At 46.6% G+C, this 24,039-nt stretch overlaps 1 protein-coding gene across 5 annotated transcripts in view; it reads left to right on the top strand.

Annotated features, from left to right (window-relative positions):
• The first annotated feature begins 229 nt into the window (after positions 1-229).
• Positions 230-24,039, top strand: part of RUNX1 (RUNX family transcription factor 1) — a 245,222-nt gene continuing 221,412 nt past the window's right edge. For 3 of the 5 annotated variants that reach the window (XM_059164673.1, XM_059164674.1, XM_059164670.1), the window contains exons 1-2: positions 230-362; positions 589-705. In XM_059164673.1, coding sequence (XP_059020656.1) covers positions 648-705 — 58 coding nt within the window. In that variant the 5' untranslated portion in view covers positions 230-362; positions 589-647. Of the gene's footprint in view, positions 501-588; positions 706-24,039 lie in introns of all 5 variants that reach the window. The other 2 variants (XM_059164672.1, XM_059164671.1) reach the window with 2 other exon arrangements.

The raw sequence follows: 24,039 nt of genomic DNA, 5'->3' as shown, positions 1-24,039 counted from the left end.
AAGAGACTGAGTCACTTTTCTCTACAATCCCTCTCTTGCAAACTCTCTTCGGCTATTTTCTTGCACAGCTTGGGGGAGGGCAGGTAGGGGGAAGGAAGGGCATTGCTCAGAAAGTAAAAAAAAAAAAAAAAAAATTGACATCACTTAAGTCACATGATTGGCAAGAACCAATTAAGATGGGCTGTGGAAAGGGGAACAGTTAAATTTGTAATTTGGGTTGTGTGAAAACTTCTTTGGGCCTCATAAACAACCACAGAACCACAAGTTGGGTAGGCTGGCAGTGTCAGAAGACTGCGCCCGGCGTAGTGGTCAGCAAGCAGGACGAATCACACTGACTGCAAACCACAGGGTTTCGCAGAGTGGTGAGCATCACCAACCCACAGCCAAGACGCCGCTTTCTTTCTTTCTTTCTTTCTTTTTTTTTTTTTTTAAATCTTGAACAATTTGAATATTTGTTTTCACAAAGGTACATTTTTCAGAGGGCTCAGGGAGCCCCAGAGGTATGGGGGGGGGTAGCAACAGAGATGCAGGGAGCCATGCTGGGGCGTGAGGTGACAACAGTGACCTTTCTTGCTTTTCACTCCAAAGGTGAAAGAAATCATTGAATCCCCCGCCTTCAGAAGAGGGTGCATTTTCAGGAGGAAGCGATGGCTTCAGACAGCATATTTGAGTCATTTCCTTCATACCCACAGTGCTTCATGAGAGGTGAGTACGCTCTGGTCTTTTGATTCCTACTTTTGCTCAGTTTGGCAGATAACGAAATGGCAGCGCTATTGTAACCCGGGGCACGTAGCTCGGGCCGATTCCCCGTCTGTTTTGTGGAAAGAATTCAAACTCGGGCGTATGATTACAAGGCTATTGGATTACTTATTCATCAGATGGCAGCTCTTCAGAAATGTTTTAATAAATACTTAGCTAAGCTGTTGAAGTGTTCGGTCGGTGTGTGAGAACTTTGTCAAGTGCAAGTAAGTTGGGCTGCTCCTGATTAAGGTCAGAGAGATTAGAAAACTGGTGAGAAGCTCCCAGGGTTTTCTTTTCTGCCCCTTTGCCTGTGCCGAGGGTCCTGAGCTCAGCACGTCCAGGGACCCACAGCGCAGCCGGCCCTGGGGTTTAGCATGGGCGGGAGGCGGAGGCCAGGCTCCCAAACACACGTTAGACCGGCCTGGGGACTTTAGGGGCAAAGTGGCAGGCAGCTCAGTTGTCCTCTAAAGGCAGAGAGTACAGGAGATAGGCGGGTTTGACTGGGTAAAAAATACCCAGGATGGGGCCTCACTGTGCACTGAGGCAGCCAGCGTCTTCCAAGGTAGGAAAAGAAAAAAAAAAAAAAAACGCCAAGTTGTCGTGTACAGAGGTCTCTCCTGCAAAGAGCAATGAAGAAGTTTCCTAAGCCCAGCGTTGTCTCAGCTCTGGGTCTTCAGATCCCGCAATTCCATTTCGTAGGAACAGCCAGTGTGGAAAACCGGTCTGCAGTTTTGCAATCGGCCTCTTGAAAAATGTGCAAAGCTGTAGCCGGAGTTGCAGCTAGGAGGGTGTGAGTATGTGTGTGCATGTGCCTTTTGTGTATCTCTGGTGGGAAAAGAAGGCTGTGCTTAAACAAACAAAAATAATAACATAAGAATGTCACAAAGGCACGGCCGTGTGTCGGGGCACGCACTCTGACCAACGCCTGCGAAGTGTGGCTTGATGGTTTGGCAGAGCCGGCGTGGAGTGGGACAGGACGGGGGCATAATTAATTTTCTGGCTACAGACAGACACTCGCGCGCACCCAAATAGTATCTGTGACTCATTATTTATGCATACAGCCAAATGAGCAAGGGAATGCACAGAGCTGCCAGCCACTTTGTCACAACAAATGCTCTTGTGAATGCCGCAGAGCCTCTGTGCTTCCGGGTCCCTGAAATTTAAAAACTTGACAAAGCTCTGTGTGTGTGTGTGTGTGTGTGTGTGTGTGTGTGTGTGGTGTGTGTGTATGTGTGCATGCGCTGGTGTGTATGGGGGTAGGGTTTCAGGAGAAGGGAAGAAAGCAAGTCATTAACTGATTCAAAGCTTCAAATTAGAGGGTTTGCAAGTGCTTCTTTCCTGGCAGCTGAGGACATTTTAGTGAAGTTGAATCATGCGAAGGGCGTGAGTCACTGTCCTCACAGCAGCGCCCGGGCTCCCCCGGCAGAGAGGCCGGTCGCTGGTGAGAAGCTGTGAACGCTCCCGGCTGCATTTCCTCTAGGCCACGAACAAGCAAAGGAAGCAATAGTTGCAGAATAACAGGCAGAAAGGTCTTCCTGCCTTTGCTCGGCTTTCAGTATTCTCCAAGCCATTATTGTTTCCCAGCTGATCCGCTCAGGAAGGCCGGTTCAGGAAACTGGAAAACATTCCACCGGGCAATAGATTGGATTGTGTATGTGTCGTGCGGGGCTGCCTTCGAAGTGGTCCTTACAGGCCAGACAGCGGAACTGTGGAAGGACTTGGGGACCTCTTCAACTGCCAGGAACCAGAACAAGGGTAGGCCCTGACACAGAGCCACAGGGCCTGGCCAGGCTCACAGAAGTCACCGGGCCACCCCAGGTTAGGAACTAGGGGCATGCTGCTTTCAGGGAAGTGTTGTGGAGATAGCCCTGACACCCAGATCACGTCTCAGAAGGCCTAATGAAAAAAGGCCTTGTTCACGCCTTGGTCTCTGGAAAAGGAACTCAGGGGATTTATAATCTCTACCTTAATAATATCATATGGAGATTTCATTTCAAGTGAAATCTTGGCAATTTCCCTGTTGATTTAATCATGGTGGCCCTCCAAGGTGAGGGCTGACACTGTCCGCCTTAGCCATCCACACTCCCCGGGGTCAGAGAGGTGGCAAAATGTCATTGCCTTTGGTGCCATCTGGGCTCTGCCTGAGAGCATGCCGCTAGGAGAGCTGTGTCTGTTCGCCTCCAACAGATGGTTTCCTCTCGGGGTTCTAACTCCATTCCCGTAGACCGGCCATTAGCCACGTTCAGCCCCATGGTCACTTCTCGCTTCGCATAATTTATGGTGAGAGTTCCCTCCGCCGCTGCAGCGAGGACCTAAGGGGGAAATGGCGTCTTGTTTTCTTCCTGGGATGTACTTTATCAGTCCGTGCAATCCTCACAGAAGGAAGCCCATAACTCATTTTGGGCAAAGTACACATGTGAAACGTGGCGGAGAGAGCGAGCTGTGGGACCAAGGATGGCGGGTTCCCTTGTTGGTGACAGGCAAACAAGGGTCTGAAAGAGGGCATGCAAAGTGACTGTGGTCTACCGCAGAAAGCACCATGCTCTTCCCACCGCACCGGGCCAAGCGCTCACTTCATTTGCCTTGGGGACGAGGGAAGACGTGATTACAATTGCCTGGCATGAACACGCGTGGTCGGCAACGTACAGCCTTGCAGAACCCCAATGCGCGTTCTCTCGTGTGGTGCAGGTTGCCAGCCCAAAGCGCAGCGGTAAGTGTGGAAAGGAAAAGCGGTGGCACAGACGTACTTTTGCAAAATCCTCAGGTAGCCTCGTTCTTAGAAGTGGCTTAGTGGTCTATGCAAAGCCTGACTGCTAATATGCCTCTGAGTTCCTAGAACCACAGGTAGAAATCTCAGCGAGGCTGACTCACTACTGTCTTCTTGGAGGCGGCTTTCGAAGGGAATGGCAGAATACGAGCCTGATGTGTGAGGTGCGCGCCTCTGGATTCTCAAGGGTCCAGATCGCAGAGAGCCGTAGATGAAACTGCACATGCGTAGTTGGCGATGCGTGAAATCGGTATGGTTTTTCTAGGGCTACTGTGACAAAGTACCCCAGACCGGGTGACTTAAACATCAGGATGCCTGACCTTCCGATGCTGGAGGGCAGAAGTCTCATCAGAATCCTGGTGGAGCTTTATTTGTTGAAGGCTTCAAGGTGTGAGGAGGACTGGTTTCTTCTGAGCCTCTCTCCTTGGCTTGTGGATGGTGGGCTTCTCTGTGGTCTCCCTCTGCACATGTCTGTGTCCCAGTGTCCCCTCTTTATAAGGACACCAGACATATGGCATGAGGACCCACCCTAATGATCTCACTTAACAGGCATCACCTGTGTTAAAAAAAAAAAATATATATATATATATATATATAACCATCTCCAACCACAGTCACATTCTGAGGTGCTAGGAGTTAGGACTCTTCAACACAAGAATCTTGGAAGGGACACGGTTCAGCCCAAGACTTGCATCTTAACCGATCTGACTCCCTCTGGCCCATAAGAAAACTTTGCCTTTCTTTGGGGGCTCTCCTGGATGACCCCAAGTCCCTCGGTACAAAATAGAGCCTCGCATCTTGAAACTGCCCACACATTTTGAAACAAACAAAAAAAAGTGCTAAAAACCCATCTAAACTCATAATCCTATCCGTCGCCATGTTGTTGCTTTGCATGCTAACAAAACTTTGAAAATGACAAAGAAATTCTGAAATGTCTAAGCTTTAAAAGAGCAGAGAGCCATTCCCAAAAGAACCCACGCCTTGGTTCTACTCCCTCCAGCGGGATTGTATCTGTATTTCAGATTCTTCCAAGACACGTGCCGGCAGTGGGGGTGGGGAGTGGCAGGCCAGCAGAGGCGCCACACCTGCTCACACACCAAGGGCAGGGCCCCTGAGCAACCAGTAGCAGAAACCTGTGCAGAAAGGGCTGCTGAACCAGGGGCTAAGCAGCAAGAAGCCTTGAGAGCTTTGGGAAAGAAACTAGCAACCAGGAGATTCTGTTGTTCCCTTGAAATAGACCTGAAATGTATGCTCAGAAAAGACCTGCCCCTTCACTGCGAAAGCAAGGTTGGGTCTGATGTTGGGGCTGGGCAGAGGAAGGTTCCAAGGCTGCCCACACAGAGATTTTATTAGAGCAACCAGGGCTTGGCTGGGTGTCGGTGTAGAGGAGAGAGCCTGGGGGGTTATGGGAACAGACAGCCCTGGCGGAAGGAGGAGGCGGGGAGAAGGGGGTGAATGTGGGGTGTGCACAGACTGCCCGGTGATGATGGACTTCTCGTTTCCATTTTTCCGACTTTAGCCAGGAGGCTTCTCTAGTGAGCCTCGGTTTCCTTGTCTGTAAAATGTGGACAGCGGTATCTCTTGTGACAGTCACTGAATTAAGTGGCCTGAATTAAGTCACCTGGGTCAAGTGCTCAGCACGATCACAGGAACGGTGCAGAACTATGAAGTTGGCTATCCATGTTCGGTTATCTCCGATGACACTTTGAAAATGACAAAGAAATTCTGAAATGTCTAAGCTTTAAAAGAGCAGAGAGCTCTTTTTGGGAAAGGAGAGGTCCCAGGGTCCTAGAGGAGGCTCCGTGGAGGAGGTGTTGCAGGAGTTAGAGAAGGGGTGGAGGGAGGGAGCCCACAGGTAAAGAAGGGGGGTCTCGGTGGGGGCGACGGCCATAGATCCTGGGCAAAGGTCAAGTGGCAGGAACCCCAGTGGGCTGTGGGAGGTGTTAAGTAAGTCGTCCTGATGGCCTTTTTTTCTCTCCATTGGCTTGTCACCCTTGCTTGACTTAGAAGTACCCACAAAGAGAACCAAAGAAGAGCCTGGGCCCTTTATACAATTCGACTGAACAAGCATAGCTTTGAAGTATTGAGGCCCATTGGGCCATGTTGCAACACCAATTTTGACACATGTTTCTCCTCTTCGAGTGTACTGGTGCGGCGTTCCTTTCCTCAAGTCCCTCTTAGTGAAAAGGCCCTTTCTCCCTCGAACTCCATGCAAGTCCTCCAGACCTCGGAGATGCTGCCTATTTCTGTGCTTCTCACGACATTTCTAATCATGTACTTTATCAAAGCCCAGAAATGCTGTCGCCTGGGCTGCTCGCTGGTTGGGGGAGGGAGCAGAGGCCTGCACAGGAAGCTTGAGCTCATTTTCAGTTTTTCAGGTAGCTTCCTAGTGACCCAGATGAGTCATTAAATGTCTCTGTGTCTCATTCGAGTTCTACAAAAGGGGCTGGTGATGTTCTCAATGCGGCTGCCTCTGAGTTACAGAGTTCCTGTTTGAAATCTTTGAACACGTCAGAGAGCTACCATGGAGCACATCACACATTTCTTAGCTTCACAGCATGAAGGGACTATTATTATTATTATTATTATCATTTTAGTTCCTGATAGGAAAGGTCATCCTACCATTTTTACACACTCGAAGCATTCTCCCACATTCACTCAAAAAATTTTTCTTTCTAATTCCCACTCTTTAGAGAATTCTCTAGAAGCTTCTCTGGTACCGGAGCAGAGAGTACAATCTGCAATACACGTTCCCTGTAGTTCTGGTTCCTTAAGTTCCCCCAACCCTCCTACTTGGTGCCACCAATCCCCACCATTGAGCCTTTTTTTGCTGAGTAAAATAAGCCTTAAGCAATGTGTCTTTCTTGGCCTGTAACCCTTCCCCACCAAAAGATGTCATAACTATGATGGCCCCGAGTGGTGGAAAGGAAGCATTTCCTTTAAGAGCTTTGTCAACCCTGAACATAATGAGGGAGTGCTTTAGGAGAATTATGGGTGGTTCATGGTACACAAAACAGAACTCAAAAGCCTCAAGTAACCTTTGGCCAGTTGGAAAAGTCTGCTTGGTCACTCCTCTGGATTGCTGCCTTCCCCTCGTTGTCAGAGAGACACACTCTCATACTCTCAGCTTTGGAATCTCTCACTCTGCCTTCTTGCATGCTAATCTCTTGATAATACGGAATGATGCCCCAGAAGGGAGAGAGGAGCTAACATAGAGAAATAAGATGATCCAAAAGATGATTGCAATAATGCGTTTTACCACAGTGACATAAAAAAGTGTAAAGCTCCTGCTAGGGTTTATCAGTGAGAGTTCTGTTAGGAAAATCTGACTCTAGTGGCTTGAACAATGGGGTATGGACCTGTCTCCTGAGGCAGCCAGTTCAGAAGTGCAGCCCCATGGCCCCTCAGATCTGTCCAGGCAGGAAGGAGGTGCCAACCCCTTCTCCTTGTGAGGCTCTGTCTTTTGCTTCAGGAAAGGAAGCCTGTCTCTGCAAACTTCCCCTTATAGATCTTGTAGGTCAGACCCATGTCACGAGGCCTCTGTTTGGAAGGTGCATGGGACAGTGGAGTCCACTCTGGCCTGTCCTAAGAGCAGAGGAAAGCAGAGGGCAGGTAGCTGGACCCCTGTGCACCATCTCCTAAGAGCAAAAGCGGTTCCTAGACTGTGTGCTTCCCGATGACATTGCGTCACATCTGTCCCTACACTTTCTGTGTCAGTAGCGCTTTGAAAATAGATGCAGAGAAACCCTGAATTCTTTAACTTGTGGATGGAAGCTGAGGCTGAGACACGGTGGTGGTTTTGGTTTGATTTGGTTTTTTGTTTTGTTTTGTTTTGTTTTTAAAGACTTCATTTATTTATTTGACAGAGAGGGAGATCACAAGTAAGCAGAGAGGCGAGCAGAGACCCTGATGCGGGGCTCGATCCCAGGACACCGGGATCATGACCTGAGTGGAAGGCAGAGGCTTTAACCCACAGAGCCACCCAGGCGCCCCCAGGGTGGTGTTTATTCTGGGTTGACTGACAGTAAAAAGGCAGGAGATGTGATGGGGCAGAGCTGGGGGCTGTTTACATGGAGTCAAAGTCACATCGATGTTCTTTGTGGAAGGCAGAATCACACTTGCCTCTCCTGTGAGAAAGGCAGACATGTTGCTCACAAGCATGTTGCTTGTCCAAGAGGCACCCTGCCTGGCCCTGGGGCTGATGTGTTGGTCAATAACTAGAAATAGTTCACTTTTCCCTGGCCCTCGATTTTCTGCATTCTCAAAACCCCACAGCAGAACTCCTCACGACTTTTTTTTTTTTTTTTTTTTTTAAAGAGATTTCTTTTCTACGGAACTTCTTGAGGGGATTTTTTTTTTTTTTCTTTTTAGGTTGTCCTCTTCAACTTTACTGCAATATATTTTTATCTTCAATGGAAAATGACAGCCAGATAATAACTCTCCATCTAGGAGATAGACTGTTTATTCACACCTTGTATTTCTGCAAGTGATAGATTATTTCTGCTTTGTAATGATGGGCCCTGTCTGCTTCCTCAGTCAGGATGCAAAGATGTCTCCCGGCAAGTCAAAGCCTCCCTAAGAACAAAAAAAACTAAAAGAAAAAAAAAAATCTTCATTCAGTTTTTCCCTAAAATAAGAAACAATGTAAATCTTTCGTTTTGTTGTGCTGTAAGATCGGTGTGCACTTAGAGAATCGTTCATTTGGTGTGGGCCAGTGTCCTCCAGGCCCAGGGTCCTTGTGTGTATTTTCACATGGTCTTCTTTCTAAATAGTGAGCATTTTAGGAGCCCAGATGGAAAAGGTCACCAAAAATAGAAATCTTAGTTGGCTGGTTAGGTTTGCCCAATGGCTGTGCTGATTTTAAAATGGATGCTTCTTTGTGTCAACCCACAGCCTGTGCTAAATTGATTCAGACTCAAGGATGTGACTTACCAAATCCTAAAAGCTAGTCCATTGAACTAAGAATTGTATGGTTCCAACATTTCGCACTTTGGGCTTCACCTTCCTCGCTAGCTACCCAGCTCTTACTCCTGGTGTTTGGGATGTCCTCCACGGAGACTATGAGTCCTAAAAAGAACATTTCCTGGTCTCTGGTGGCGAATGAAACCATAAGAGGAGTGACAAATCGATACAGCCTGAGAGCTCCAAAAGCAGACCTGTCTCTCCCTCTCCTTGAGAGCTACCGTGTCCTGAGCACAACTTGAGTTCTCCTGAAAATGTATAGGATTTCAGACATTCTTTTTTCATTATTAGAGCTCAAAGAAATGCCTAGAAGCTCTTGCGCGAGTCAGTTTGCCAGATAGGGGTGTGTTTAAAAGAGCCAACAAGTCACTTAGAATCCTAAACATACTGTATGCTCCTCTGTGGTCATGGGCCACCCTGGGGCGAGCCTTCTCAGGGGCGAGAAACAAGTTGTCAGAGCAGCGTTCTCATTGTTCAAGGTAGAAGCAGTTTCCTTCTGCTGTGCAAAAAATTTTAGCTTGCATATCCTTCAATGGTTATTTTTTATGTTAGCCTCAAAATGTGTGAAAGGGAATGGAGGTAAACTGACATACATTGGTTTGGGGGCCATTTTATTTCCCCCTCTGGGAGTAGTTTTAATGCCAACTGCGGTTTGCTGTCCTTGAACTCTGTGCACCAAACCCCTCATTTCATGCCATGTGCAGGCAGATTCTGTGCAGCCCCATCCCCCTCCCCAGCAGTCACAGCTGGACCTGACACTCATCCACTTTGCACGGGCATAATTTGTAAAAATCTGAAACTGCGTATATGTATAAAACCCATCCAAGGGTCTGGAGGACCTGTGAGGAAGGAAAAAGAGCTGTAGACTTTGGGAGTCTTCTCTCCTGTCCCAGCCCTTTACCGGCTGGCGCACATAATGTGGTGGGGATGGGGGAAAATGAACTCACATAGGCCCTGGCAGGTGTGAACAGAAACTCAAGCGCCAAGGTCATTATTATTGAAACTACTGTTTGTTTATAAAGATCAGAATGGCTCTGACTCCCAAAGTTCTAGAGCAGAGGAACAATTATTAAACAACCTTAAACAAAGTTTAAGACTGTGAAGGGGGTGGGGTCATGTAAAGAGGTACAAATGCCAACAATGGGCATTCTGTTCAGCTGTCAATCATCCTACATCATTGCTTCACATTTTAAAAAAGAAGCTATGCCTCCCATACACTTCCCACTTCCCTCTGGGTTAAGTTCAAAACAAAGAGATCATTGTATCAGAGGGGTGGATTAATCTGTTTAAATAACAAATGTACCATGAGACAGGGTCCCGTATGATGCTTTCGAGGTTATGTGTTATATAGTTCTATAGAGATAACTCTATATAGTTTCAGTCGGCATTTGAAACTGCGTAATTGTAGAACTCTCCCAATACAACTGTTTGTATGACATATGATACATAGTATATAATACGTAATGCGTAATATATAAAGTATGTATGGAGTGATCATAGGTGGCAGATTCCACCTGGGAGTCTCCATGATTAGCAGACAGCTCTCCTGATCTTCCTTAATTACTCTTTTCATTGGTCAGACACCACAGCCATTTATAGGCTAAATCCCTTTCATTGCGGGGGAACATTAAACAGGGCCACTACTTAGATGGAGCCGGGCAGAAGCTTAGGAACAAAGCTGCCGGCGGAAGAGCCTCCTCTGCCCTGGTGTGATTTGGAGGTTCTCACCCGCCCTGTGGTTTGGATGTTCTCTTTTACCCGATAAACCCGGCAATGCTGTAGCTCAGCTACCCACCACATGCCCGCCACCCCATTAAGCAATTTTAGGGTTAACCAGGTTGGTTTGAATGAGAGTCTATTTGAAATCTGAACAACCAGAGGAACTGTGTGTTCACGCAGAGGGGTGAGAGGAGGCTTGGGCCGGGCTGCCAGCCTCCGGCTCTCGAAGGAACCCTTAGGAAGTGGGAGAATGCTGTTTTCCCATAGGATTTGAACCCAGGCTACAGCTCCCATCGAGGTTATAGGTCCTCCCAGCACTCCCGATTCAAAGCACTTGGACTCTCAAGTAGTCTCTCTCAAGAAAAATAAAGACTTTTCCTCTCTCGAACCTTCTCTCTCGCTTTCATGTGCACACACGCACGCACGTGCACACAAACACTTGTAGAGCCTAGCATAAAAAATCTGTATGCCTTAAAGAACCCAGTGGGATTTCTCCCCATGATGGACTGAACTGGACAAAGCTTTTTGTAGGTGGTACAGGAACTTCTGAAATCGAGAGTCATTTCCAAACCCTTTTGATCATGTGACATACAAATAAAACTTAATTAGCATGCCTCAAAACCTAGGCATAGTTATTTACTTACAAACGACATGCCTGCCCTACTATACTGATGTAATTATGGCCTATGCATCATAAAACACATCCTAAAAATAGACATTGAAATAAGAGACACCTGAAAGTGCAAGTTGCAATGCTTTTTCCTCCCCCTCCAATAATACCTCAATGTGACACGGTAAGTTTCCAGATAACCTGCAAATTTCTTATCTTGTTAACTGGGACTCAGCTTCCACAAGCAAACCTTTCTTTGTTCTTCACCTGGAAGCTTCAACTCACGTTTCAGCATAAACTTCATTCCAGAAGGAATCCTGTGTGTTTCACCATGAGGTCCTTTTCTCTGAGCTGTCTTTGATAGGGAGACCAGAAAGACAGGCCTGACTAGAGGGTGTGGGTCATGGACGGAGAGGGAGGGCAGGGAGTCCAGGGGGTTGGGATCCGGGGGTTGGTTTCTACTGTCACCAGCACTTACCACCTGTGTGAATTGAAGCCATTCCCCTAAACCTGCAAAGCTCGAGTCTCTCATCTGTCAAGTGGGTACAATGATCCCTACTTTGCATGGTTGGCAAGAGGATTTGAGATAAAATACATGAAACAGTGGACACATAAAAGAAGTCAGCAGGTAAAAAGTAACCCTGAGAAATGCCACAGGCAAGGGCAGGGAAGTAACCTCTGCTAAGCCCAGAACACAGCTTGCGGCTGCGCCAAGAGCCAGGCACGTGCTGAGATGACCGACTGGGCCAACTTCCCTCACCATGGAGCAGCGCAGAAATGACCGTAGTGCTTTTCGGCTGAGGGCTGAGCTCACCAGAGTTAAACTGATCGGAGTCAAGCTGGAATTTATTGAGCATAAGCTATGTACCAGCAGGGCATGGTGCCAAGCATTTTCTTGTGTTACCTCATTAAATCCTTCGCACAAACCTAGGAGTAGGAATTCTTGTGACTAATCTGGTTTTATTGAGGGAAGTGTGGCATGCAGAAGTTAGACAACTTGCTTGAGGTGAGATGCTGCTAGTAAATGCGGGAGCCAGGAACAAATGGAGGTGTTCACTGCAGAGCCCATGGTCTGTCCACAGGAAAGTCACCATCTTCTTGGTTTGATAGGTGATTTGGTTAGAGACTGGTCAGGGCCCCTGGACAGCAGCTGACACTGTGTGCATTGAGGGTAGAGGGAGGTTGAACCTCAGGTGGCCAGGAGTACCATTCACGGTCTGGGACTGCTTCCATGACACTGGGCACACTCAGTGCCTGCGAGTCCCTCCCGTCAGTATCAGTGCTGTCTTCTCCCGCTCCTTTTACCCTTCCGGCCCCTCCCCATCAGAGCCGCCCCCAAGGGAAATGTTCATGTGGATCCAAGGCAGTCCACAAGAGACACTTCTCTAAGCCAGTGATCTCAAACCAGAGGGTGAGCCAGGATAACCTGTTCCCAAGACAAGAGTGAAGTGCTGGTTTAGGCGGGGAGAGAAGCCATCACTAAGTATTTTTTCCCAGCCAGTTGTCTTCATCTATCAGTCTGGGAATCCAGCAGGGGTGACCCTCTCCTGAAGCAGCAAGGCACTTTCCAGAACGTCTTAGGGAGGTGCTCACTCTCAGAATTCCAGCTGTCCCTGCACTCTGGCATGATGCTGAGAGATGGTACTGCCTTAAATTTGTGGCTCAGGTGCCTCTCTTGCCCCATCCTGGTCCATGTCCAGGACCCAACATACAGAAGAACCCACAGAATGATCTGGCCAGTCACCAGGGACCTCACTCCTGAGTTCATCCTCTAGGAAGCCCCCCAGAACCTACACTGCCATGACCCTGAGTCTGGCCAGGGTTTTCAGTGAAGGTTCCAGCGAACATTCCTATCTAGTTATTTCTGTGGTTGAGATAAAAAGTTGACCTGGAAGCTGTGGATTTGATTCTGACAGCAAGAAGTGGCTTCTGCCCCTCCTGTAAACAGGACCGTCCACATCTCCAGGGGCCAGTTGCAGAGCTAGAGACCCACTCCCTAGTGAGTCTTTCAGAACAGTCTCTCCACCCTTCGGCAGAAACATTTATCAATTTCAAAAGTGCTCTGACATCATTACAAATCCTGTTTTCAAGTAGGTGGGTTTGAGGTTTTCTTTTTTTTTTTAACCTTATTTGTATAAAAGGCATTTCTCATCTGGGTTTTCTACGACCAGTCCCACGGAGTCACAGAAAGTTCCTTCCCTTTCTCTTTGGGCTCCACGTGGCAAAGGCCGCAAGAATTAATTACGTTCCCCCCCAAAGCCAGCTCACAGCCAGTGAAAGGCCCCTGCTCACAGAGAATGCAGAGAGCCCGCCAGGCTCTAATTGCTGCTATGCAAACATCTTAATGGGAACAAATTAAAAGGCTCTCAAGCTAATTATTCTCTACAATAAAAAAAAAAGAAACAGTAAACTAATAAAAGTCCTTTGGAAAGGTGATTTCTGTATTACCTCAAATGAGTTGGCTTTCCTTATGCAGAGTGTGCAATTGACAGGGAAATAAAAACTCCATGGTGTTACACTAGAGATTATATTTTGGGAATTCTTGTGACTCAGAAAACGCCCCTGCGTGCTTATTTAGGGCCCCGTGCACACCCCTCAGGGCCTGGCCTGCCCGGCCCCACTTCCCTTCCTCCCTCCTTCTCTGTCTTCCCTCCGTGATCTCTACTTGACTATCACCCAAGCTCTGGTTTTTGCTGGGCAATCCTGGCCCCCAGGCGCACAGTGGCCCCCCTGTGAGGCCCAAGCTGCCCACGTTGACCAAGTCAAGTTAGGCTCAAGCATGTCATTCACATAGCATTGCTTCAAACAGCCTCATCTGTCCCTTCCGTGTTCTACTCGAGACCACGCAGCCTGACGGAGCAGAAGACCAAGAAGAGCCCTCAGCGCCCATCATCACCGATGAGCCTGGGCAGCTCCTCCTGCAGGACCCTTGACAGGTTCTGGACCAGGAGGAAGAGAGGGAAGAGCCCCTCCACCAGGCTCCGTCGGATCTCACACACACTGCACTGTTTTGGGGAAGGGTTTGTGAGTCAGGGGACAATGAAGTTTCATCGCTGCTTATTAATGGGAAGGACAACCAACATCCACCAGGTGCTTACAATGCATCAGGCACATTGCCACCATCCACTCTTTTAATAAAAAAAAAAATAAAAATAAATAAAAATAAATAAATTTAAAAACAAAACAAAACAAAACAAAACAAAAAAAACCTTAGGAGAAAAGTACAGCTCTTAATGCCCATAGCATAACAATAAAAAAGACGCATGAAGCAAAGCTGGGTTAAGGAAGCAGCCCAGGCCACAGTGCTGGCGGGAGGCAGAGCCCAGCTTGAATGTCTCTGGCTTACCCCCTCCCATCCTATGACGCAGTGGCCTGGCTGGCAATGGACACAGTTTGCAGTGTGTTATAGGAGCTCGGGGCTGACTCGGGGTCTCGAGTCCATGCTGTGTGCACCCTTGCACTGTGATCTTCTGCTCCCTGTGAGCAGAGAGGGCAGGGGTTTGAGATACTTCAGTTTTGACGCTGTAAGGGAAAGGCCTAGGCACGCTGAGAATTTGCCTTCCAATAATTCTGTGCTGAGTTGCTCAACCTCACCACTGCTCACCCTGGGGATCAGACCTTTCTTGGCGAAGGAAAAGTGTCTTGTATATTGTAGGACGTATAAGCAGCAGCCCCTGGACTGCACCCACTCAATGCCGGTAGCTTCTTCTCCCCTGGTTGTGACTATCAAAAATGTCTCCAGATCGTCAGATGTCCCCTGAGAGATGAAGTCACCCCTGTTTGAGAACCACTGCTCCAGAGAAACCTTGGGAACCGATGCACTATTGTTGCTCCTCATCTACTTACAGGTCCAAAGAAATAAAAAGATGCGGTAATTCTGACCCTTTCCAATGTGTTTGTATCCACCCCACCTGGTTGGACCTCTGCTCCACCCACCTCCCAAAGCTGTTTTAGGCTGTTCACAAAAACTGACAGTCCCTTGGAAGGGGCCTTGAAATTAGGGTGCTCAGTCATATTCCCCATAATTAAGAGCAGAAAATAAAAGGCATCCACAATTCCAGTCGGCTGAGGACAAACAAGAAAGAATCGGTAGCCTGGGATTACTTTTTAGAAGAAGCCAGGCCTATTAACCCGACCTTCAATAGTTTTTCTAGGGCAAGGGAGAGAAAATTAGGTACTTTTAGAACAACACTTCCAGATTGCTGTGGTTGGCACATCATCATCATTAAAATTCAGGAGAAGGAAGTCATCCCATAGGAAGTGATGATAGAGCATTGTAGAGAACATCAGATTTTATTGAGCAAGCACTATTATGTAGCATTTCCCAAGGACAAGGCCCTGGGTTAAGTGCCAACAAATAGGAGCTCACATCACTGTTGTCACCTATATGGTGGGGACAGTTAGTCTCCTTGTTTTACATAGAGGGGAACTGGGGAACAGACTGGCCAAAAAACTCATCCAAGTTCACACAGCTGGGAGGAAGCTTGGCTGGACTCTCCACTCATCTGGTGTGGGGTCTTGAGCGCTTAACCACTAAACTAGGCATACTTAAGAGATGGTCTTCTAGAGAGGGTATGACCTGGGCACTCATGTTCTTTGTAATAAATTAAAATTAAATTAAATTTGTAATAAATTAAAAAATAAATTAAAATTAAAATTAAAAATGAATGATCTTGTCCTCTAAACACAAACATCAAGGGAAATAGGATGAAGAATTGACAAGAAAAGAGCTCTTCACTGTTTCAAAATTATTTGAAGTACTTGAGTGCCCTTCAGAGTCCTGATTTTGAACAAATCATTTTCTTTCCTTTTTCATATTGGGTTTGTCAGCATGTCTTTGATGAAGACTCTTGATATCTAGAAGAAAGGCAATCAAAAAGACCAGGTAAGGGTAGTTTCAAGGACCCAGAGATCATTGAAAATTTAGCCAAAAGTTTCAGAAATGCTAAAGTACATTCAATTTCACTTTTCTACAGATAATTTTTAAATCCTCTTTGGGAAAATGCTTCTTCTGCACCACTGTCATTGCTCCTATGATTTCTGGTAGCAGGTTTATTAAAGACACTCAGCAGGCCCTTTGTTCAGTGCAAGGAAGTCACTGTGCAATTATAAGTCCTGGGACATGCGTCTGTGGAGAATGCTGAAGAACAGAGAGCAAGGCTTCCCCACATCCTCATCACAGACATAGACGAGCACAGTATGTGTTTGCCTCCTAAAGCCATGGGGCTACCAGAGTGATGCAGTGATGGCCAAGACTTCTAGGGTGCCCAATGGGATCTCATGCAATAGGGCACATCCCAGTTCCGACTATTATTTATTCATTCATATATGTAGTGCTGTACCTACCAAAATGTAATTCAATGTTTTCTGTTTATAAATGTATTCTCCTAGACACTCTGAACTCTTTGAGAAGTAATCTCATGTCTCCCTTTTCTCTTTTTTTACAACACCTGACAAGGTATGGGCACTAACCAAATGTTGGATGGATGGATGGATGTTTGGTGGATGGGTGGATGGATGTTTGGATGGATGGATGGATGGATGGATGGATGCATGGGTGGGTGAATGGATGTATGTATGGATGGATGGATGGACGGGTGGATGGATGGATGGATGGATTGGTGGATGAAAGGAAGGATGCATGGACAGATGCATTGATAGGCATATGAACAGATAGATCAATAAATCCTTCAGTCTTGTGCTTGCTGCTGAGATGTAGAGACCCCAATGGTATGAACAAAGAGGCTGCAGTAGTCTCTCCAACCACACAAACACAGCAAGGTGCAAGAAATTAGGGCCTCTACCCACAGTTGGTCCTCCCCCCAACTCTTATAATTATCTAAGGATAGGAAAGTGTACGTGGGGATATTAGAGTAAACAGAAGCAGGCAACATAGGGTTGTTTCCACCTTTGTCCAAAGGGTTTTGGGTTGGAAAGTCTGGTGGGTGTCCATTGTGGGAAGGTGAGCAAGTGTGCAAGAAGAAGCACATGAGAAAGTGCTTTATACTTTTTTAACAAAAATTGATTTATTTATTTTAGAAAGAGAGAGCATGCAGGGGGAAGGGCAGAAGGAGAGGGAGAGAGAATATCAAGCAAGCAGACTCTGTGCTGAGCATGGAGCTTACTGCATGGCTTGATACTACGACCCTGAGATCAAAACCTGAAATCATGACCTGAGCCAAAATAGTCAGAAGTTTAATTTCGACTGTGCCACCCAGGTGCCCTGACTGGATTGTGCTTTAAAATGAGTACCTATATAGAGAAATAAATGCCTATACCCAAGAGAGTTTCTAATCCTAGGACAGATAATAAGGTCCACTCCATTTCCCATGGGGTTATCTCTAAAACATCAAACAAAAAACAACAGAAATGATGTCCTCTGTTCTTCTGTTACCGACTCAAAAATACCTTTTCTATGGGAAAGCGAAACCATTTGTCTCCTGTCCAAAAAAAAAAGAACAAATGGAGAACCAGAAAATGTTTGGTACATAACGTGCAGAGGATTTGTCCGTAGGGTCTCTGTTTTGCCTTTCTCGGTAAAGTCTCAGGGAGCTGAGTGGACACACAAACTGACCCTTGGACGGCTAGCCCAGGGCACCTGGCATGCTTTCTGCATACCTCTCAATTTAGGGGAAAATGTTCCTCAGTGAACTACTGGGCGGTTGATGTTGCATATATGTGTTCCCCATTCTACTAGGAGACCATCTGCATCCATTGAACAACTGTTGTATCTTGTGCTCCTGACCACCACTGACCATTCCCCCAAAGCCTGTCTGCACCTAAATCTCCCTCAGCCAGGCCTGAACCCCAGTCACGTGGACACAGCCAGCTTTGCCCACAGCCACGTCTGCACCTAGAAGGGATCCTGTCAAGGCTGGCCCTCATCCTTTGTTCCATTCAGGAACACTTCTTAGTGGATTCTCTGTCCAAATAAATGCCTTCTTATATTTGTAATTTCCTTCTTTTCCTTAAGGTTTGTTCCCATGCTTCCTTTCCCATGGATCTGCAAATTCAGTCCCCTTTTTCATTTATTTAGACCATATATCAGGAACTTCTTCTTAGACTAGCCTTTTCTCATTACTTTTCCCATTTTCTTCACCATGCTTATCGCCTTCAGAGATCTTAAATCAGTGGTTCTTAACTAGATGGAGAGGGTGCGAGGCAAGGGGTAAGGTAGCCCCTGGGGCACATTTTCAGTTGTCACAGTTTGTGGGGGGACAGAAGTGCGCAGGCATCTAGCATGTTGAGGCAAAAGTGCTACCACGCACCTTACAACACAGAAGACAGTCCTCCCCACCAGAGAATGATCAGGCCCCAAATGTAAATATCTACAACCTGAGAAATCCAACCTTGTCTTATCACCTTGTATTATCAGGGTTATGGCTGCAGAGATATATTTTTGTCTTTATTCCCTCTTGGTGTTTTACTTTCTGGAAAGTGGGGACCCTCCTCCCTGAAACTGGAGAGACAGTTAGGCATGTCTTCAGAGGACAAGTACCTATGGAAAGGTAGATTTAGATGGTCTTAGAAATTATGGTCACAGAGGTCGTCTGGGGATCCCAAGGATTTTTCACTGTTTGGTATCTCCTATAAGCACATCGATATTATAAAAGAGGATCTGAATCTCTTTACTATATGGAGGAGGAAGCTATCACCTTAAACAGATGTTCTGAAGAATAGAGTAAGGACTTTGAGTATCAGAGGAAAAGGAAGAAGACAGATAAGAGACAAGAGAACCAGCATGAAGAACAAGCCCAGAGACAGCATTTAGAGACACCAGATCACAGGCTGGGGAGAGAAGATAAGGAGGAACCAGGAGTCCTAGAAGCAGTGTTTGGGGGCACTTCCACACCAGATGGAAGGGACAGCGACCAGATGGCCCACAGGGATGTGCCTAAAACAGAAGGGATTCTTACTGAGTCCAAAGATTCCCTTAAGGGAGAAGTTAAGGATTAGAGGGCAACAGTGGGCAAGTGATTGAGATGCAGTGAAGGTGCCTGAGGCAAGGAATAGCCAGACACACCAGAAAGCATACTTGAGCTGCAGGGCAGGGCATTATGGGTCACAGGTTCCTACTGTGTGTTAGGTTGCCAGGTGGTCTCCATACATTACCCCACCTGCCTCCCAAAGCCTTATGAGCAAGTATTATGATGTTGAGTTTGAAAGTAAAAACATGGAGGCCCAGAGATAACAAAAATAAGAATTTAGAATTCAGAAAGGCTAGGAAAGAAAGTCAAGGTTGTAGGAGCAGTAATCCTAGCTATGTCAGGATTAAAGGTGAGGTGTATTTATTGCTAAATCATTAATACACTACAATGCTTTTATTCTGTTTAGTTATATGCAATGCATGAAATTTCCTCTAATTTGAGCTCAAAGTAGGCTGTTCAGCTGACCACCAACTGCCACAAAAGGAAGGAGGGAGGTTAGCTGGAGCACGGGATACAGTGGGGAGAGGCCACCCAAGAAATCCACCCCTGGGGGATGAGTGTGAAAAACAAACATCTATCCTTTGGTTCATAGATATGATCATCTGGATTTCAAGTAAAGCAGAAACTATATTTAGCAAAAAGAAAATCTTTCTCCACTTCATAGGGCAAGCACATGAGCTAGGGGTTCACACTCCCTTTCCCCCACTCTCTCTGTGTCTTTCATGAACCATATAACCAGGTTCTCAACCCTACCGTCACCACTCCCGTTCCCCTTCCCAGTCTCTTCTGATCCCAGAGCTACAGTGTGCCTGGTTAATCACACTGTGTAAAACATGTTAGCAATGACCCATCACAAATGTACTGAATGGTTGATACACTCATGGCCATGTGTTACAGAAGATGGCCTAGAAGACAAAGATGATATGGCATGGGATAGCCCTCGAGGAACTTACTGTCTAGTAAAGGAGGCAAAGCCCAAGCAGGAGAAATAGTCAGTGAACAACACGGTCATTGAACAGCACAGTGTAGATGTAAGAAGCATCACAAACCAGGAAGATGACTGGTTGCTGAATGAGAAGCAGCAATCTGAGGGGACCCCCGAGAAGAGGTTGTCTTATCCAGGGCTGAGAAAAACAGAGGAGATGACATGAATGAGATAGCCAGTCGAGCTGGTTCAAGAGATGCTCACGGGCAATGAAGAGACCGCACCAGTTCACTAGCGAGCAGCAAAATTGGAGCCAGATCTTTGAATGCTGAGGCGAGGAGGCTGGACTTGAGCTTGCTACCCAGAGGATTCTAAACTTGGCCCTACAGAAGAATCCCCTGCAGGGTCTGTTAAAATGCAGATCCTTGAGCCTCTCCAGGTATCTCAGGAGGCCCCAGGAATCTGCATTTTAAAAGCCCTGTAACCTTGGCGGGACTCTGAGAAACACTCGGTAACAGGAAGCCTTTGACTGGTTTTGATGAAGTCAAAACAGAATCTTCATGAAATTTCAGGGTTTGGCAAAATTTAGCAGAACCTATTCCTATATCTGACAGCTCGTACCTCCTCTGGAGGGACTTATTCGTTGAGATGGCGCATCTTCTTATGATTTTTTCCTCACATCCTATGGATTTTTCTAGTCTGGTGTCTCAGAGCTGAGATCATACTTTCTGCTTATTATATATGACTCAAAAACATATATTTCAAAGTGTATGCTATAGGATTCTAAAGTTTGTGTGAGATCAAGTTGGGTCTAGAATACTTAAATATGGGCTCCAAATTCTATACTGTTGCCCCAAACTCTGCAGCTCATGAAAAAGCTGTGGCGTTGTGGGAATTCTAACAGTGAGATTGAAATGTCTTCCTCACCAGGAAGACCCTGACTGCCTGGGGTTTTTTTGTGTGCGTTAGGTTTTATTTATCTGTCACATGCTACCTCTTCCCCACTACCTTTGGGCTCAGAAAGTAACCTAGACTCTCCTGAGCCCCTGAAGGTGTTCCCAATTGGGAGGTTAAAAATCCCTTAACTTGTTCAAATTTTCATTCCCTCTGGAGCAGAAAGGAGTTTCCTTTTCCACCAGCAAGGCGGCTAGTGTTAAACCAGAGCCACGGGAATAAGTACAGCTTGCCTGAAATACTTGGGGGCATCCATTAGGATACGCTCTAATGTGGAATCCTGTGCTTGAGGCTTGTAGGCTCTACAGAGAAATATATGGAGAATGATCGGACAGGAATCTCTCAAAGCCTTGCTATCATTCAGAATGTGGGCTTCAGACCAGCAACATCAACATTGCCTGGAGACTTGGTGGAAGTGCAGGATTTCAGGCCCCAGCCCAGACCTGCTGAATCAGACTACATTTTCACAAAAGCCACGAGGCGGGGATTGGGATACACATTCAAGTTTGAGGAGCATTATCCTAAATTTCCAACCTGCGCACCCCGCACCCATGTTTGGGTCTCTCTGTCTCCCAAGATTCTTGCAAAGAGGGAGCCCTGTAATCAGTTTCAAGGCGTTGGGTGGGGAACGGGGTTTCACTGGTTCCGGCTTCCTCGCCCTTCTTGGTGCTCTCCCAGGGGCTGCACCTGCAGGGCTGTCGCTTCTCTGGGAAGCTTCTTGACACAGACCCCCCCCCCCCACCAACCCCCCCACCTCCCGCCTTGCTTCTAGGGTGGGGCTGTACTACCTCTTTTCTCTCTATGAGCCTGGGATGCTGACAGGCTCAGATGGAGGCATCCTGTTTGTCGAAAAATAAACCGGCAGTTAAAGCAGGGTTGCGAGAGCGAGAAAACCACAGGCCTGCGCGCGGCTGATAACGCGGGCAGGCAGCTTTTGCAGAAGTTCCGTCCCTGCAGTGCACAGTGCACCAGGACCCGCGCCACCGCCTCCCTTCCTGTGTTGGCCGTTCGAGTCCCCGCCAGTTTCTGACTGTTGCTTTCTACGCTGCTCTTTCAGTTACTTTACCTATTGCTTTTTCTCAAGGATCCCCTTAGTGCTGCTTGGGGCCCAAGCACGGGCTGATGACGCCCTGGGCGGATCCGCGCAGATTCCGGGCGGGTGTGGGGCTGAAATTTACGAGCTGTCAGAAAAATGACAGCGTTGAGGAGGTGAAGTTGCTTTCTCTTCTGCAGTATGTGATGTTTTGACCTGGCTTTCAGAAGAAAAGAAAATCAAAAAGTAATCCAGATGAGACCAGTAATACCAAAATCTTGTGTAAAAGGAACCCCAAAGTCCAATATCCAGATTGTTTTCTTTCTTGGAGTAAATTGACCTGGCCTGATTCCATGCGGTGAATAACTAATTACCAATCTTCCCCTTTTGGGGGATATTAAAAGCTCTTTCCCCATTTGCCTGTTATCAGATAAGCAAAGCAGATGAGAAGTCAGTGGGTAACCACAGGTACAACCACAATATTCACTGGAAACCAAAAGACTTGACCCTCCAAGGCAAAGGGTGTAATTGAGAATTAACCTGAAAATAGTTTCACACAAGCTATACAACTCTGTGTTCTCAAATCAGTAATACAGACTTCTCTGTGCATAAAAAGAACACCCCCCTCCCCCCAATACACACATACACAAGTCTCTCCAATCACAGAAAATGATTCCTATTGGCATTGACTCAGCGCATAGCAGGAAGGGGCCACTGTGCGTCAGAGGGGTCCTGGTCATTGCTGGGGGCTGTCTAGCCATACTAAGATTCTCTTCCTGAAGTTTCAAACTTGCTTCTGTTCTTCTTCTTTGTCCAAAAACACAGGGTAGAAACAAACCATACACATCCCCTTAACCTTCCTGTGTTCATCATGAATAACCACCCTGGGGGGGAATAAGAATTGACCTTATTTTTTAAGGATTTCCAGAGAGACGTATCATTTTCCCATTTCCTCCCTTAGAAACTTCTTCAAATTTGTTAATTCTCCTATCAAGCAGTTCCTTCTGGGAAACTGCTCCTCACACTCTGCTTCGCAAGCCTGTCCTCCTGTTTCTGTGACTGTTGATTCTTTATCGCATGCAGGCCTCTTGCTGAATTGCCATGTTCTCCTAATTAAAGTTGCTTTGCTGGGGACGCCTGCGTGGCTCAGTTGGTTGAGCAGCTGCCTTCGGCTCGGGTCATGATCCCAGCGTCCTGGGATCGAGTCCCACATCAGGCTCCTTGCTCGGCAGGGAGCCTGCTTCTCCCTCTGCCTCTGCCTGCCATTCTGTCTGCCTGTGCACTTGCTCTCTCTCTCTCTCTGATAAATAAATTTAAAAAATAAAAATAAAAAAAAAATAAAGTTGCTTTGTTGGAGCCAAATAAATAAAAGGCCCCATACATTTGGGCTAATCCAGATAAAGATTCAAATAATAAAGAACTCAATTTTATGATGAAATGAAGGAGTGAAAACTCAAGTCAAAGGATGTTTCATTCTTAGGCAAGAAGGAGAGGATGAGCCAAGGCCAGCACGAGCCAGATATGAACAGTGAAGTTCACAGTCGATTAGGACCACAGGCTGCCTTGTAAGACTGGTATAGAATAGCATGGAAAGTTCCGTGGGAGGACGCGCCACTCAGCTGGTGGAGGGCAAGGCTGCGGAGAGCTTTGAATGCACTTAAGAAGGAAATTTCTGTCGTGGACAATTGCTCAAATTGATGCATGATTATTTTCATGACCTTGCAGACCTCATCGAAATGTCCTCTATGAACGACTTTCTCATTTAACCGTGATCATAAATAAATGAATGAAAAGATGATGAATAGAAAATAATAAACCTCGTTTTAATTATATGTTCCTGAATTTGCACATCTGTAATTGCAGGGTCCTTCAAAGTAGTTCTCTGCACAAATCTGCCCGCATTTCAACAGCTTCACAATCACTTTAGGTGTTTTTTGGAGGTGCTCTTTTGAAACGACTTTAGGGGTCAGTTTGTGGGCTCAACAAGTAAAACAGACTCCTGACTTTGAGATCTCACTTGGTTTTTGACCAAGGGAACGTCTTACCAGGATTCATTATTCTTATTTATCACTGGTCTTGGTTTTCAATGGCTCCAGCTGCTTCTAAAAACCAACTCTATTGCTGATGTTGCAGACATCAGGATTATTTCAAAGACTATGCTCCACCTTATAGCGCTCTTCTGAACAAGGAATTGCAACAGGATGCTGAGAATTTCAGCATTACTAGAAAATGAGGCAAAATTGCAAATCCACCTACAATATCTTACACAGGGTTTAAAAAGTCATCATCAAGTTACAGCAATCCCTGGTTCAAAACAAACAACCAAACAAAAAAACCAAAAACGGGCAAACAAACAAATGAAAACAACTGACCTGACGTCATGATGTAGCATCGTTACCT

The sequence above is a fragment of the Mustela lutreola genome, chromosome 2 (genome assembly GCF_030435805.1).
Source record: "Mustela lutreola isolate mMusLut2 chromosome 2, mMusLut2.pri, whole genome shotgun sequence".
Taxonomy (NCBI): Eukaryota; Metazoa; Chordata; class Mammalia; order Carnivora; family Mustelidae; genus Mustela; species Mustela lutreola.
This window is presented reverse-complemented; position numbering and strand designations above follow the sequence as displayed.